Genomic DNA, 17,000 nt, shown 5'->3' with positions numbered 1-17,000 from the left:
TTCGCATCAAGCAACTGACGAGAGCTAAGCATCACAGATTCATGAACATTAAGGCCAAAAGGGACCACATTATGGTCATCTAGTGCAACCTCCTATGTAATTCAGGCCATATAATTTCATCCAGTAATTTCTGCAGTGGAGGGAATCATTCTTTCCAGCTATGTAATTGAGCACTATTGCAAACCAAACAACTGTGGAAGAGGTTAAAGAAATGAGAGGCATATCTGAATATCTCCATATGTACCTACGGTGCTGTCTATACCAGAGAAAACACCCTTGATTGTAGCTACTGACTAGCATTTCATCTAACTTCATCAAAAAAAGACTACCTCTCCCAAGAGGCAGGATAACCAAATAGGCTTTAACATGGTATCTTCTAGACACTGCTTGAACCATATATAGACTCATCTTATGGATGCTCAGATACTACCGAAAATGGCATGAATGCCTATACAGATGTCCATTTTGTAAAAGGAATCATCCATGCAAATTCCTTCTCAAGTACATTCCACACAGCTCTTATCCTAAGCCAAACAAGAAGTGCAAATATATTTAAGAGCCACAAACCTATTGTAAATCATTTGCTCGTCAGAACATGAATTTCCATCTCTTCCTCCAACTACCAACCAGTGAGCTAATACTACCTATGAAACCCACTGTTTCCATTGGTGTTACCAAAGGACATCACCCGTTTTACAGCATGCAGCTTTCTTGCACTGGTGAAGAATGGACACACTGGATCAAATGTTCATTTATGATACATTCTTGCAGTCAACTGGGCTGCATGCATGTAAGAGGGAAAAATCCAGCCCACAATGCAGCACTGTGCCTGCGCATGAAATCTTGCATACATGCCTTCAATCTCACTTCCATGTACCTCTGGACAGGAATGATGTTAAATTGGTGGGAATGTAGAGGTTGATCACCACTCTGAAGGCAATGGCAGTCTTTCTGTGGACAACAGTGCAAGTTGTATTGGGCCTTTAGAGAAAGGCAAAAAAAAGATGAACGAGGCTGGACTTAAATAATATGTCTAGAGTGATAAAGCAATGCATACGGGACAAGAAGAATTAATAACTATCTACACGTTTGGGATTTGGAGGGTTTGAACTCCAAGTGGGTGCGGGAGAGGGAGGGGAGCCTTCATGTAGGGTGGTCAGTGGGGGGGATAACTAGGAGTTGTGAGATGATATTGAGCAAGGAAACATTTAGACTGAATAACAGGAAGAAGTTACCTAATGGTGAGATCTCTAGGTTGTGGAACATTCAGCCAAGGAAAACTAGAGCATCAAAGAGAATTCTTTATTGGCAGACGGACAATGACCTGTTTTCCACTCCACGCGTTTGATGAAGTGGGTTTTAGCCCACGAAAGCTTATGCCCAAATAAATTGTTAGGACTCCTTGTTGTTTTTGCTGATACAGACCAACACAGCTAGCACTCTGAAACCAGTTACCTGTTTCTATGATTGCAGTCTAATCTCTGCAACATAACATCATAACACATTGTGCTGCCCATCTCAACCATCTCCTTCTAGCCATGGCCAAGTGAGCTGCATATGACAAAGGAGATCAGAAGAAAGGATGCCAAAGAAGGTAGGTAATGATAGCCATCCTTCCTTTCATTCATTGTGTGTAACTGGAGAACAAGTCTGGATTTAATATTCCTGCCCACACATATATCCCTCATACCTTCTTCCATACCACCACCCATGCATGGAACATCCTGCCTACCTCTGCTCTCCAAGACACTTCCCAATCATTTAAGTCCCAGAATCCAAGTCTCTAGCTCATACAGTTGCTAAGAAAGCCTTCAAAATATGAACCAAGAGTAAAGCGGTGCAGTGTTTCTGTGCTCTAGTCTGCAGACAAACTGAAACAGTAACTCCAAGTGGTGTGAACTGTCCCTCATTGCAGTGATAACACTTCAGCCTAATAATCTCACTAAAGATTGCACACAGAGGTGTTCTCATTTAGAGCCAGATTCCAACACCCTTCCTCACTTTCCAGAATATCCTACTCACAAGTAGATTCCCATTAATTTCCTGTTGGACTCCTCATGGAGTAGAGTACTACTCAAGATGAATACGGGTGTCCGTTTCTAGCCCTCTGTCTTGTACAGTGCCAAACAGTATCAGTGAATCCTAATAATATCAGGAAAAAAGTTCTAAACTACTATATTTGGTATAGTTTTTTGACTGGCAATTCGTATTTCTAATCTCACTACGGTATTTCATGTTTGCTGGGGTTTTTTAGTGGATTATTTGCAGAGAACTTAATGTAAGTTGGTGGTCAGCAGAATACTGCTGGAGTGATGGCCAACACATATATAAGGTAATTCTCGCTGTCTCTACAATAGCTCCAGTACAGCTCCACCAGAAGGTGGCAACAGTAAGAGAACTAATGTAGAACAGGAAGTGTGGATAGAGCACTACCATGAAAATCAGGAAACCTGAGTTCTACTACCAGCGAACCTATGTAACATTAAAAAAATCTGTTCCCCTCTGTTTGTTTTCCCTCCTGCCCCTTATCTTGTCTAATTCAACAAGAAACTCTTCAGGGCAGGGACCGGCTTATGTGTGTGTGTGTGCACGCGCAGAGCCTGGGACAAATCGATGCTTTAAGCGCTACCACAATACAAATAATGAGTAGGGCACTGGTGTTTTACTGTTATGATGCCTAATCCTGCACAGATCGTGGTGGTGAAAGTGCACTGTCCACATTCCATTTTAGCTACCAGTGGCAGAATGGAAACACAGGAAGCTTTCTGAAAAGTGCAAATATAGACAAGACACAAATTCCTACAGTGATGAGTGTCCCAAAAATATCTATAAATAAATGTCAGGCCTGAGTCCATTTATATTTGATTTTCAAATCCTTGCCCAGTATATTTATGTTTTCAGCAAAACAAGAATCCTTCTGTATCTAATTAACTAATCAGCAATGGCAACACTTCGGTACCTACCATGACATCTGGGGACAGACTAGCTGACCACAGCACTTCAACATAATGGAAATAGACTAATAAAATATATTCTACTTAGGGGCTTGAAATGACAGGTGAGAACCTGAATTGCAAACTCAACCACTTAAGTTTCAAGAGAACAAAAATTACTGTACCGAGCTCTTCAAATAAAAGTTTTTACAATTTAAAGAGCTTCTTCTTATCCTTAAAAGAGAAAGTAGTATTTTTTCCATTGTATGTTATGTTCCAGGTTATTCTTAAAATGCAAGACAATTCTTTTTCCATTTAAAGGGACATTTCTAAGAACAAGTTAGCACTTTAGCAATGTCCCAAATACCACCTCTGATTATTAGTAAATTTTAAATAAAGCAATGACTATAATTTGCCTTCTAAATCCGAAGACCTGCTTCAAGAAGAGGGGAAATTGGGTGATGCCAAAGTATGACTCTTTCCCTTACCTTAATCATGGTAAGTACATCATCCATCCGTAAGTTCTTAGGATCCCATACAGGTTTTTCTAAGTGTGTCCCCTGCAAGCAAACAAAAAAAAATTTTTTTTTAAATGAAGACTTAATTCAACAACTATGCAATTACAAACATTTTTAGGAAAGGTATGAAAGAGCAAAACACTTGCAACTGCCTTCAGCAAATCACTTCCACTTCACTTGCTCTCTATCTAGAACATAAATGTACCTGATGTTATTGTAAAAATATAAAGAGACCCGGAGAGAGAAAAAATAATATATGGACACATCTTTAAATTCCACTAAAATATGATGGACATAACCTCACCATGTTTCCAGTGTCTTATATGGTAGTAAACATACATAGGGGATAATATGGCCATAAAATGAGCAACCAGTCTGAAAGCAGTCTATAGGAGATGATATGGTCCACACTAGGGATCAGGTGGGTGTGATTACTTTTTGAGTTCAAATCACTCTCAGAAGAGTCACCCCGTCTTGCTGTTGATGAAAACCAAGACTGAGGCTAAATCACCAAGCAGAACACTATGACATATGCAATTTTTCATGGAGCATCAGTTTCGGGAACATCCTTCAGGAAAATGTACCAGAGACCCTCCTCAACCCTCCTACTCCACTTTATCATTGTCCTGAAACATGTGTCCCAGCTGAGTCTCCATTACTATGTGACCTACCAAGTTCGGGCATGAGTCCCATCTTATGTATGGCCTAGGAAAAAGCAGAATGTCTTGAGCAGCCTACAATGACATTCATGGGACAGAGGAGTGTCTCTATATCAGATCAGAACTGGCTTTGGATGTGCAGGATACCCATATTTGACTGGGAGGAGAGGTTGTTTCTTGGCTGGTCTCTTGGATTTACAGCACAATGCTAAATTTAATCTGAGGTTAGTGGAGTCTGCTGCTGTTTGAGCAGAATGACCGGGGGAGTTGGAAGAAAGGAGGGAGGGAAATCAGAGATAGACAGTGAAGGGAATAACTTGACTGTGACCCCCAGCTGAAAGAGAGCTGAGCTCAAGACCCAGCACATTAGGGTGACCATATTTCTTAAAGTAAAAATGGGATGGCACAGGGCTCACCCGAACTGCTCCCTATATAACAAGAAACATTGTCCACTAAATCAAGAACATTGAATTTCCACACAAAGGCCCCAAACCCACATTAACAGTGAAATCAGTATTACAGGCGGAAAGCAGGAACTCAGGCACCAAGGCTCAGTTGCATTTCATTGCCATCTGGCTTAGAATGGGATCACTTTTTATTTTCTAAATTTTCAGTGCTCATTTCCTGAAATGCCATTAGTTTGCTATTAAAATGTATTGTTAATAGGGCTGTCAATTAACGGCAGTTAACTCATGCGATTAACTAAAAAAATTAATCGCAGTTTTAATTGCATTGTTAAACAATAGAATACCAATTGAAATGTATTAAATATTTTGGATGTTTTTCTACATTTTCAAATATATTGATTTCAGTTACAACACAGAATACCAAGTGTACACTGCTCATATTATATTACAAATCTTTGCACTGTACAAATTATAAACAAAAGAAAGCATTTTTCAGTTCACCTCACACAAGTACTGTAATGCAATCTCTTTAGCGTGAAAGTACAACTTCTAAATGTAGATTTTTTTTTATTACATAACTGCACTCAAAAACAAAACAATGCAAAATTTTAGACCTTACAAGTCCACTTAGTCTTACTTCTTGTTCAGCCAATCGCAAAGACAAACAAGTTTGTTTACATTTACAGGAGTTAATGCTGCCCTCTTCTTATTTACAATGTCACCTGAAAGTGAGAACAGGCGTTCACATGGGACTTTTGTAGCTGGCACTGCAAGGTATTTATGTGACAGACTGAAATGGTGGCCGAAGCATGAAGGGGCATATGCTAAACATTCTTAAGGACATGCTCTACCAATTTCACAGCAATGAAAAATGTGTCACGGACTGTGAAATCAGCCCTTCCCTATTAAATCTGATCTCCCCTGCTGCTGGGAGCCCGGGGCTCCTAACTGCTAGCCTGGACAACTGGGGAGGGACAAGAGTTGTCCTTCCCTTGCATGGCTGCTCTTGGTGGGGAGATCAGACCCACCTCCAGAGGCAGTGCAGAAATGAGGGTGGTACACCCTCACTTCTATGCTGCAGCAGCCTGGAAGCTGGGCTCCGGGCTTTCATCTCCCTTTCCCTGCAGCTTTTGCTCCCCCAAAAGCTCCTGCCGGGCTGGGGACTTCTGCTCCCGGTGGCTGCAGCCGGGGCAGCCTGGGCTCTGGGCTTCTGCCCCCCAACCTCACGACCCCTGCCACGGCTCTTGGCACAGAGCTCAGGGACTTCTTCCCCGGTGGCTCCTGGGACTGGGGGCTTCTGCTCCCGTCAGCTACAGCCAGGGCAGCCCAGGCTCAAGACCTATCCCCCACTCCAGCCAGGGCTTGCAGGCAGCCCAGACTCTGGGCTTCTGCTCCCCACTGCTCCAGCCAGGATCAGGACTTCTGCCCTCCCCGCCTTCTCCGCGGCTCCTGCCAAGGCTCCAGGCTTCCTCCCCCAGCAGCTCCAGCCCGGGCTGGGGGCTTCCGCTCCTGTCAGCTGCGGCCTGGGCTCATGGCTTCCACCCTTCCCCCAGCCAAGGCAGCCCAGGCTCGGGGCTTCTGACCCTCCCTCCCCTCCCCACCCCACAGCCAAGGCAGCCCAGGCTCGGGGCTTCTGACCCTCCCTCCCCTCCCCACCCCACAGCCAAGGCAGCCCCGGCTCGGGGCTTCCGCACCGCCGCCACCTCCCCGGCTGAGGCAGCCTGGGCTTGGAGCTTCCGCATCCCCATCCCACAGGCCGAGGCAACCCGGGCTCAGGGTTTCCGTCCCCCAGAGCTTCTTCTGCGACTGGGGCACCCTTTTTTCAAAGGGGGGCCCCAAATTGGCCAGGGGCCCCTACCTTAATCTGTAACTGACCGGGACTAGCAGCATGGAGGAGATCCTACCCACCTCCAGGAACCTTCTCTAACTGCAGGAAGCTTGGAGGCTGCCGCCTAGGCAGCCAAGAAGTGAGGGTTGCAATCTTGGGACTCCCCATATAACAACTTCGCAACCCCCACATCCCACAATCCCATTTTGGATTTGGGCCCCCCATGGTTACAACACTGACATTTCAGATGTAAACATCTGAAATTGTGAAATTGACCAATTTAAAAACCCTCTGGCCATGAAACTGACCAGAATGGGCAGTAAATTTGGTGGGGTCCTACTCATTCGTATTGCTAAACAAGCAGAAGTCAATCAAAAAAAGCCCTAGATCCAAACCCCTCTGAAGACTAGATTAGATTTACTTCTGCAGTTCAGATCTCTAACAGAAGCTGGTTGAAATGTGCAGAATTTTTTAATAAAAGATTCTGAAATCATTTCACACACAAACAAACCCCACACTCCATTTTTCAACCACTATTCCTCTAGTAGCTCCCTCTCCCCCAGTATAGAAGGATCAGCAGCACAAAAGCTCAGCGGTATTGCCTCAAACCTCTTTTACAATCATGCCAACAAGCTTATGAGAAAGGTATTCATATCCCTAGAGAAACTGAAGCACAAGGAGGAACTGTGACAGGAACAGAGTTTACGGGTCTAATTCAAAACCCATTGAGCCAATGGAAAGATTTCCATTGACTTCAATGGGCACTGGATTGGGCCCCAAGTTCAGATAGTTGTTGAGGTCACATGAACAATCAGTGGCAGAACTCAGACTAGAACTCAGTAGTCTGACTCCTAATCCTCTGTTCTAGTCCTTAGACTCAATGCCCTCCCTAGTTCCTTTTGACAGGTGTTAAATACAGGACTGTGCAGACATGTCCCAAGATATCAACGTAAATGTATATTTAACATAAGCTAATACTACTGTATACACCAAGAAGTTCATACATCCAGACCTGCACTTGGAGTTGAAATTCATATGGTCTGTGCATATAGAAAAAGTGTGTTTGCAACTAAATAAGTTTATACAGCAGTATTGAAAGGGATAGGAATGTAGGTTCTACATTCAACTTAGTCAGCACTAGCCAACTGTACAAGTATTTTCACTAGGCTGCCTTGCTAGGATCGGACTGACTCAGCGTGCCTGCAATGTAATCCCATTGCCAGATCATCTTACAAAAATGCAATATCCTGAGGATATGAATTTAACGCAATCTTGCCATGGAGCAGTCAGCTGACTGTGATAAGCCATGTTGTACTGAGGCCATTGCGCTGCAGATGTGATCTAATTAGGCTATCCTTGTCGTTTGTATATTTGGATGGCGGCATTCTTAAATAAGTGCGTTTGTATACTGCTGGGGAGCACACGAGACACCAAGAGAAGGGCCTCATCTACACTGAAGGGTGTAAGCTTTCTGTTGTTGTAAGCCTGGTCAGCTCCATCTGCATTTGCAATGTTGGGAGTGCTAGCACAGACATGGCTCACGTGTTTCTACGACTGTGATGTCTAGAGGGTAGAGGGCTGTCCAGAGGGCTCAAGAGGATAAAAAATTGCTTGTATGGAGACACTGTGCTTTAGAGGTTGATCATTTTTAAAATGAGGAAGATAATTTTCATCCAGAAACCATACACAAATGCAAGATACGCTTTACAAACAAGGGTAGTATTATCCCCATTTTACAGATAGAAAAATTGAAGTAGAGATATTAAGGCTAGGATTTTCAAAAGAGCCTAACGGTGTGAGGCCTCCAATGTCCACTGCACTATGCACCAAGCCATACTGCTTTAGTCATGACCTACCAAACTGGGATGTTGTGTGACTTTCACACATGCTGTAAGTCTCCAAGATTCATGGATCAAAAGGTGTTTTGTGCAAGAGCAGTTTTGTAATTGAGTTAGGGCCATTACCATCAAGTTCCCAAGAATGCTTAAACAGACAGACTTCTCGGCTGCAATACCTACACTTTGAAGGACTGGAGCAAGAAGGGGAAAAAAATCTCACGTGTTAATTAATTTTTCAGAAAGATAAGAGGCAAAAAAAAGTGTAATGGTAAAAAGTCACAGTACAGTGTTACACAGGGCTGGCCTTAAGCACAAGCAACAGCTTGGGATCCTGTGTATTCCAGAGATCATGGGTAGTGGCCCCATCTCCCCTACCCAACAGCAAGACCAGAAGGCAATGTGTTGGGTGGGAACTCAACCCTCACCCCCCACTTTTTTCTAGCAACAGAGGCATCATTCCTCCCAAACCCACCATCACTGAGAGTTTAGGGCCCAACGATTAGAACTTAAGAATCTTATATTTACACAGCCCAAGAAAACTATTGTCTAGTTGTTTGTGTTTAAGGCTGGGGGGTCAGAAACTCCTGACTTCTAGTCCTTATCATTTGTATTATATTAGCATCTAGAGGATCCAATGGAGATCAGGGCCCCATTGTGCTGGGCACTGTATTGACACATAAGAGACAATCTCTCTGTACGTAAACACCACCAAGGGAAGGAGCAGAAACGAAATCACTCACCCAAGCTCACAACAGGTCAGTGGCAGAGCTGGGAACAGGTCTCCAGACTCCCAGCCCAATGCCCTAACCACTAAACCATACTGCTTCTGAAACAATCTCATTGTGTGATCACAACCCTTCTGTATGTTTGATAATATGTACCCAGAGGTGCCAGTAAGAGGAGTCATGTTTGGGAAGTGCTTTGATGAGACTTTTAAAATACATATTCACCATTATTGTTGTAATGCCTAATAAAGCTGAGTCTTGGTGCACCTCCAATACAATAAACTATAGTACACAGTGGCGTTGCTCTGAAAAGCTATTTTTATTTAATCCAGGGATGAATTAGGTGACCTACAGCTATAGGTTTGTTCCTCTCTCTTATTAAAAATAATTCTAAAACAGGTATTAGTTGGCTAGATGGGACCAAATCCCACCTCTTGTGTAACCCACCTGAAAGCCAAAAGCATCAGGACAAATCAAAGCTGCCTTTAATCCTTACAAATCTCAGTATCTTTTATCCTTCATTGCTCCTGCCCCCAGTTATTATTCCTGATGGACAGACACCTGTTCATGCTGCCAATATTTCAGTGTCTTCCATCAGGAAAGACAGATGAAAGTGACATGAAGAGTAACATGCTAGTGACACAAGAAACTGATCTCTTGGGGCATGATTTACTGTAGACAGCAAAAGTATAGACTTCCGCACCTGTTTTCCAATCAGCTAGTGGCGAATTCAGATTTTTTGTTGCTGCCACAATACAACTGAATAGGTTGAATAAATTCAGCATAAAACTATATCCATGTGCATCAACATGTGTAAACTAGGCTCACTTGTACATAAATTAGGCAGAGTTATTATGCTAATTTAAACGGCATGACTATACCAAGTCTATGTTTGCAGTCTGCTATGATCCTCCGGGACAGCACTGTAAGCAAGTTGTTACATCTGAATATGATAAATTTATGCTGGCAATCTGCCACAGTTTCACAGGTAACATTGCAAATGAGCCATTATATATTCCCCCAAAGCAAACTATTAATAGAGAAGAATGGGTAAGGGGACTATTTAGAATTACTGTCACTCCACATTAACTCTGCTGGAAATTAATCTCCTCCTCCTATATTTCTCCTGAGCAATAATAAATCTAAAAATAACTCTCTTCCCCTAAATCCCCAACCATAAGTCCTATAAAACATGCAGAATCATCCAGGTCAGGCCATTATCCTGTATGACCCATTCTACCTCCCTTTGTCTTCTAGGAGCTAGCGAACAGGAGCAGCAAACAGGGGAGCTTTGTGAGGGAGTTTTGAGGGGGAGTGCAGGAGGCAGATACACCTAACACACTAAACTTAAGCCAATAATCTCCCCTCCCTCCCCCCAAACTCTGCAAGAGTAAAAAATAATGGTACGGAGGGTGATTTAAGTGACAGGTTACATACCACAGCTAGTAGTTCTGCAATTTTATGTTAGAGTGCCTTCAGAAATACCATCTGGTCTTGATGATTTATTACTGTTTAACTTATCACTTTGTTCCGAAACCTCCTCTATTCACACCTCAATCTGGAACAGTTCCTCAGATCTGTCATCTAAAAAACTATGGCTCAAGTGTGGGGATCTCCACGTTCAAAGAATTAGGGCTTGTCTACACTGGCAATTTACAGCGCTGCAACTTTCTTGCTCGGGGGGGTGAAAAAAGACCCCCAAGTGCAGCAAGTTTCCGCGCTGTAAAGCGCCAGTATAGACAATGGCCCGGTGCTGGGAGAGATGCCCCTCGGGGAGGTGGGTTTTTTGTTTTTTTTTTAGAGCTCTGCCGCGACCACACAAGGCATGTTAAAGTCTGCCGCAGCAGTGCTTTAGCGTTCCCAGTGTAGACTAGCCCTTCGTCTATTTAATCACGAATGGTATGTGGAGAAAGTGAATGGGGAAGTGTTATTTATTCCTTCACATATCACAAGAACCAATGGTCACCCACTGAAATTAATAGGTTTAAAGCAGACATAAGGAAGCAGACATAAGGAAGTACTTCTTCACACAATGCACAGTCAACCTGTGGAACTTGTTCCCACGGGTTATGAAGGCCAAAAGTATAACTGGGTTAAAAAAAAAATTTCATAAGCTCATGGAGGATAGGTCCATCAATGGCTATTAGCCAAGCTGGTCAGGGATGCAACCAGAAGCTGGGACTGGACAACAGGAAGGATCACTAGAAACTGCCCTGTTCTGTTCATTCCCTCTGAAGCATCAGGCACTGGCCGCTGTCAGACAGAATACAGGCTAGATGGAGCATTAGTCAGACCAAGAATGGCCATTCTTATATTCTTTCTTATAGGCCACAATCCCGCAAACACTTATGCATGTGAATAACTGTGTATGAGAGGTCCAACTAACTTCCTGAACCACTGAGCTCTTTCCTACGTGAGCGAAAACATCCCATCAAACTCCATTAAGCTACTCACACCTTTATCCCTTCAAATTATTTAATTGTTTATATTACAGCAGCGTCTAGAGGCCCCACCTGAGATCAGAGCCCTGGGGTTCAGGGTACGGTACAGATGCATATTAAGACAGTGACTGCCGCATGTAGCTTACAATCTAAATAGACAAGACTAAGGATAGAAGGAGAAAACAGAGAAACAGAGATGTGACTTGCCCGGTGCCATATTGGAGGTCAGTGGCTTCCCTCTTTAAAGTCTTACCTCTGCAGTGATGCCCACAAAACAATCATCTACTTGTTATGCAAAATCATGCTCATTTTCCTGTTACATTGTCCTCCCCCGATGCCTCTTCCCTTCTTGGTCTGTTCCATCCATCATAAGTTATCATAAACTTAAGATAGTGAGCCCTCGGGGGCAAAAACTATCCAGCACCTAGCACAGGAGGGCCCCCAACATCTACAAGCTACTATAATCCTACCCATATTTATGGTGTATGGATCCAAGACACTAGACTGTAAACTCTTGGACAGGGCGTGTCTTTGTGTTTGTACAGCACCTAGCACATTTGGGGCACTACCATAATGCAAATAAGTAAAAAATGTTTCAGTTTTGTCATCAAAACCAGCTCACGTAACAACATGGTTATTTATTAAGTGTGAGCCGCATAATGACAGAGGACCCTGCCCCTAGCAGCTGACAAGCTAGAGCTGGGAAGCCCTAAAAGCTCATTTAGTCCACCCTCCTACACCTACACAGGAACATTCATTACAGTATGTTCTGCCGTGCTTTGCCCAATTTAAAACCACTTTCCCATGGGAAAGAGCTCCCAAGACTAATCTCAAAGCTAAACATCAGTAATGCACTCAGTACAGTACAATAAATAAATTAGACATTCACTGCCTGAGATCATTTACAATCAAGTTTTCAGACCAAAACAAGATGCCCTGGGAGCCCCAGAGCCAGGTGTGCAAGTTTCCCCCACCTCTTTTTGTATTTGCTCATATAATTCTTTGGGATAGAAAAGCATATGGGCAACACAGAAGATGGTCTTTATCCTTTATTAATAGTTATTATGGCAGCACCTAGCGGCCTCAATCAAGGCCCAGTTCTGCTAGACACTGTGCTCACAAAAAGTACAAAGACAGTTCCTGCCCTAAAGCCCTCACAGGCTGAGAGGAACCTAAGGAAGTTACATGCAGCCCTAACCTTGTTCGACAAAATGTAGGAAATGGACAAACCAAACCAACAGGTGGGACAGGAAGCAGGGAAGAGGTAATGGCACTCCAGCTTTTGCACAAGTCGCAGTAGTTGTAGCTCAACACATGCCTAGGACTGCTCTAAATCATGAAAGGATGGGCACCTAGTGCACTAAGATCATTGCCTGCATAGTGGGACGGGGAGGAAAGGAATCAAAAAGAGGTGGTGGGGTTGGCAAAGTGAAAAGGCTGAGAGAGCAACAGGATATGAAACAAACACAAAGGTACATCCTAGGCAGAGCTGTGGAACCTACTACCAATAATCAGCTGGTTCTCCTTTGTTATTTCATAACTCTCTATTATACACACACACACACACACACACACTTCAGATCTCCCAGAACAATTCCTTCCCTACCACACCTATGTCTACACCCTGAACATACTTTTACAGCTGAGCAGCAAGTGTAAACGCCAATTCTCCAGCTGCAAAAGGAAAGTCTGATAGTTAGCAGTACCCTACATTAACACCTTAACTCCCATCGCTCCCCCAGCCCAACCCTGAAAGGGCCAGACTATATTACAGCAGCAGTTCGGTGGCACTTCAAGGATTTCATTTCCTCCCCTCTTTTGTTGTGTGGTACAACTGAATTAAATTCTGACACTGTTCCAGATACCAACTAATCAGCGAAGCTTAACCAAGTTTTGATCCTAACAAATTACTCAGTTGCCAATCAGTTAAAAAAAAAAAACACACACACACCACAGGGGGTGGGGCGTAACTAGCTGACGAGTTATTTTAATTTATATAGCACTTTCCATGATGGCAACCTGGAGCACTGAATACAGCAAGATTTAAAATGTAAGGCCTTCCCTCACTCTATCCTGGATCCATTACCCGTATTAGCTCCTCCTTCTGATCCTATTACACTGCCCCTTCTGTCACAAGATTACACAAAACATTCCACACACTTATTTTACAAACTTAACACCACACTGCAGACTAGTACATGACAGCACCAGAGACAGTGGGGGCCGTTCATGATTTTACTCATTGATGTTGCCTGTCCATGTGAGCCAGAAACATTTCCAAGATAAACAAGCAGACAGTAGTGGGGGGAGCAGCATGTCAAAAAAGCAGCAGCTCACCACATAAGGTGGCAGTTTTCACAGACACAAACCCAAGAGCTAAGTCCTAGCGGGCAGTTTTCACAGACACAAACCCAAGAGCTAAGTCCTAGCGATTGCAACACAATCTGTTGCTGTTATTCAGCATATAAACAGATACCTTTAACTGTGTTCCTTTATTATTCCTTGAGCCCAAATATAGCAGGGCTACCCATTGGCTCAGGGGTCTGTCTCCCTGAACAGATCAACTTGCAGGATTTGAGCATTAAAAAATGTTCAGAATGTAATCAGGCAAAACCACTTTCGGAAGTGAAAGTGGGAATTCCAACCCAACTTTCAAGCCTTCTCTCTCTCTCTCTCTCTCTCTCTCATATAAAAAAGGAAAAACAGGGCACTAGCCCAATTTATTTTCTGCTTTGCAGGTCACCTTTAAAGGCATCCTATTTTTTTTTCTGTGACTGTGTTCCTTTACATAAATGTTAGTCCCGCCCCATCCAGAGAACCAGCACTATAAAGAGCACAGAACTCCACTGAAAACAAAGGTGATCAGAAAAATAAAACACGGAACCAGCATATTTTATGTGCGCTCATCTCCGGCGCAGCAACTAGCAGCAGTACAGTAGGATGCTGTTACCAAGACACCACTTCCTGGTCAACTTGGAACCAGGGTTAAAACCTGTAAAGCCATTATTAAATACAGCTAAATTTCTGTACAGCTTCCATTCCATAAAGAGTTATCAAAGGGGGTGATTTAGCTGAATGCGGTGTCCAAATAGCACACTTTTTTTTTTCAGGCCAAAAAAATGAAAAGCACATCTGATAGCTTACCAGCCTCAGAGGAAGAGTACAGAATGCAGAAAGCACCTCCTTGATAGAGAATAAATATGGTTAATGGCATAGAAGACAACAGTTCAGCTCACATTCTGAACGGCTGTCAATGGGTATGAAAAACTCTGATAAAGCCATTTGAAAATAAACCACCACTTGGTGTTTCACTAGATCCCCAGTGTGCTTTGGAAAAGCAGACAACTACAAGAGGTCACCATATCTTCCCATCTGGGTGTGGTGTTATGCCTCAGTTCCCCCTCTTCAAGGACCACCTCAATAAAGACTCAAACACTGAGTTTTACAACGAAATGACCTCTACTGGAGTTTCATTTATTATCAAATAACTCCTTGCGCTTGTATTGGGCTTCTCCTGTCCTTTCAGACCTCTTACAGAGTTAATAGTCCTAAATGACACCCTGCAAAAGGGTCTGGAAAACACTAGATTGGGGCTTCACCTCACATCCCTAAGCCTGGACTCCTGCTAATCTTGCTCCTGCCCCAGTTCACCACAATCCCTTTGGCTCTCCCAAAGCTCACTAGACCTTTGGCCACTGCTCTTTCTCCAGGCAACCAGCCTGCTATTCTCAGTGGAAAGCTCCCACCCCAAGTCTCTCCTAGTCCCTGACCCCTCTCTCAGAATAGACCTAGAACACAGCTCTGTACAGTTTCCCCACACTTCATCACAAGAATATCTTTGCATTAAATGCAACCAGCTGTGGCCCTTCTACTGGCCTAAAGACTGAGTCTGTCCACCCTGTTTTTCAGATTTCTCCAAAGTCATGGGTCCACCAACCTCACAACAAAGTCCATGGTCACAAATTTGGTAAACAACTCTTTCCTAGGTCTCATCGATCCTTAAAAGTTGATTCAGATTAAGGCAGGACGTAAATTTAAAGCACAAAGCTATATATATATTTTATATGCAAGCCCTTATACACATTGGGCCTGATCTTGCAAGATCCAGTGCACAAAGTTCCCATCATTACTCGGTCCCCAAATACAGATTACTACCAAGAAATCCTGCCAGGTTCTGCAACAAGAATTTTAGGCTAATGGGTTCAAAATGAGAGTTGTATAACCTAGGATTAATCTTTTACCTGTTATTTTCATGTTTTATTTCATTAAAAAAAAAAAAAAGAATCTGTCCTCTCTCTCTCTCGTCGAAGCGGATATGAAAGCACATTCACAGCACCCAAATTACAAGAGCCCTAATCTAAAAAATCTGATATCAACAGCCTTTCCTCAGGCAGTTTCAGGCTATATAATTTGCATGATTTAATGAATTGATGGTTTCAGCTTTCTCAGAAGCCTCTGATTTCCTGTACAGTCTCCTTTGTACAGAGACTGCAAATCCGGGGCAGGAAAGTCAGGCAGCCCTTCAGGAAGCAGAGTCAAGAAACACAAACTCCAGCCAGGGATTTCTAAAAATGGCTATAGCTTCTGAAAGCAATAGGGTATTCTTCATTCCTGTGCACAGATGTTTTACATGGATCTTAAGCTTAAAAATATAAATATGACATTGTTGTGGCCTGGATATTGTGCCTTTCACCTCTAGGTCACCAGTTTAAGTCTACAGCATATCATCTTCTTTCTTGGTAGTCCATTGAACCGATGATGACAAATCTGTGCAGATCATCAGTTGTTGGTCTCATGGTGTGCCCTCTGGTGACTGTACAAGCCAATTCTAGAGGTGCACATTTTGCTGCAGATGGTACATGGGAAGTCTGCGGTCAGTGGATTGTGCGCTGCTGATGCTCTGTGACGTCGTTGGCGTGCCTCTTGTAGACGCCAGCAGCGGTCTTCCTCAAAGGCGATGCAGGTATTTCTGACTGTTGCACGCCACTGTGTTCCATTGCTGGCGGCGTCCTCAAGGTCCCTAGGTTTGATACTGCTGTACTGCAGATTGGCTTTAATGGTGTCCTTGTAACGTTTCCATGGACGACCTATATGCCGGATGCCCTGGGAGAGCTCACCATACAGAAGCTGGTGGGGGATTCTGTTGGCATCCATGCGGCTGACATGACCGGTCCAACGTAGCTGTGACTTCATGATCATCATTTCGATGCTTGTCATCTGGGCTCTCTCGAGGACCTCGAGATTGGGCACTTTGTCTTGCCAGCAGATCTTCATGATGTTGCGGAGGCAGCACATGTGAAATGCTTCTAGCTGCTTGATGTGACGCCTATATAGTGTCCATGTTTCGCACCCGTACAAAAGAGATCAAAGAACAACAGCTCTGTACACAAGCAGTTTTGTTGACATCCGGATGTTGTGGGGATTTAAAACTTTGACACGCAGACAGCCAAGTGCCTGGCTTGCTTTGGATATTCGTGCATTGATCTCATTATCCAGTGATCCATCACTGGATATGACACTACCCAGCTATTTAAAGTTCTCCACTACTTTCAGCGGAGTGCCATCGATGGAGATACTTGGGACAGAAGCATTTGATCCGGGTGCAGGTTGATGGAGAACTTCTGTCTTTCTGAGGCTGATAGTTAGTCCGA

At 43.5% G+C, this 17,000-nt stretch overlaps 1 protein-coding gene across 4 annotated transcripts in view; it reads right to left on the bottom strand.

Moving 5' to 3' along the window:
* Nucleotides 1-17,000, bottom strand: part of PTPRA (protein tyrosine phosphatase receptor type A) — a 233,052-nt gene that overhangs the window by 121,985 nt on the left and 94,067 nt on the right. For 3 of the 4 annotated variants that reach the window (XM_065598358.1, XM_065598359.1, XM_005291495.4), the window contains one exon: nucleotides 3,422-3,493. In XM_065598358.1, the coding sequence (XP_065454430.1) occupies nucleotides 3,422-3,448 (27 nt within the window). In that variant the 5' untranslated portion in view covers nucleotides 3,449-3,493. Of the gene's footprint in view, nucleotides 1-3,421; nucleotides 3,494-8,201; nucleotides 8,369-17,000 lie in introns of those variants that run through there. The other variant, XM_005291494.4, reaches the window with a different exon arrangement.

The sequence above is a fragment of the Chrysemys picta genome, chromosome 5 (assembly GCF_011386835.1).
Source record: "Chrysemys picta bellii isolate R12L10 chromosome 5, ASM1138683v2, whole genome shotgun sequence".
NCBI lineage: Eukaryota > Metazoa > Chordata > Testudines > Emydidae > Chrysemys > Chrysemys picta.
The sequence above is the reverse complement of the archived record's forward strand: the minus strand, read 5'-3'. Positions and strand labels throughout refer to the sequence as shown.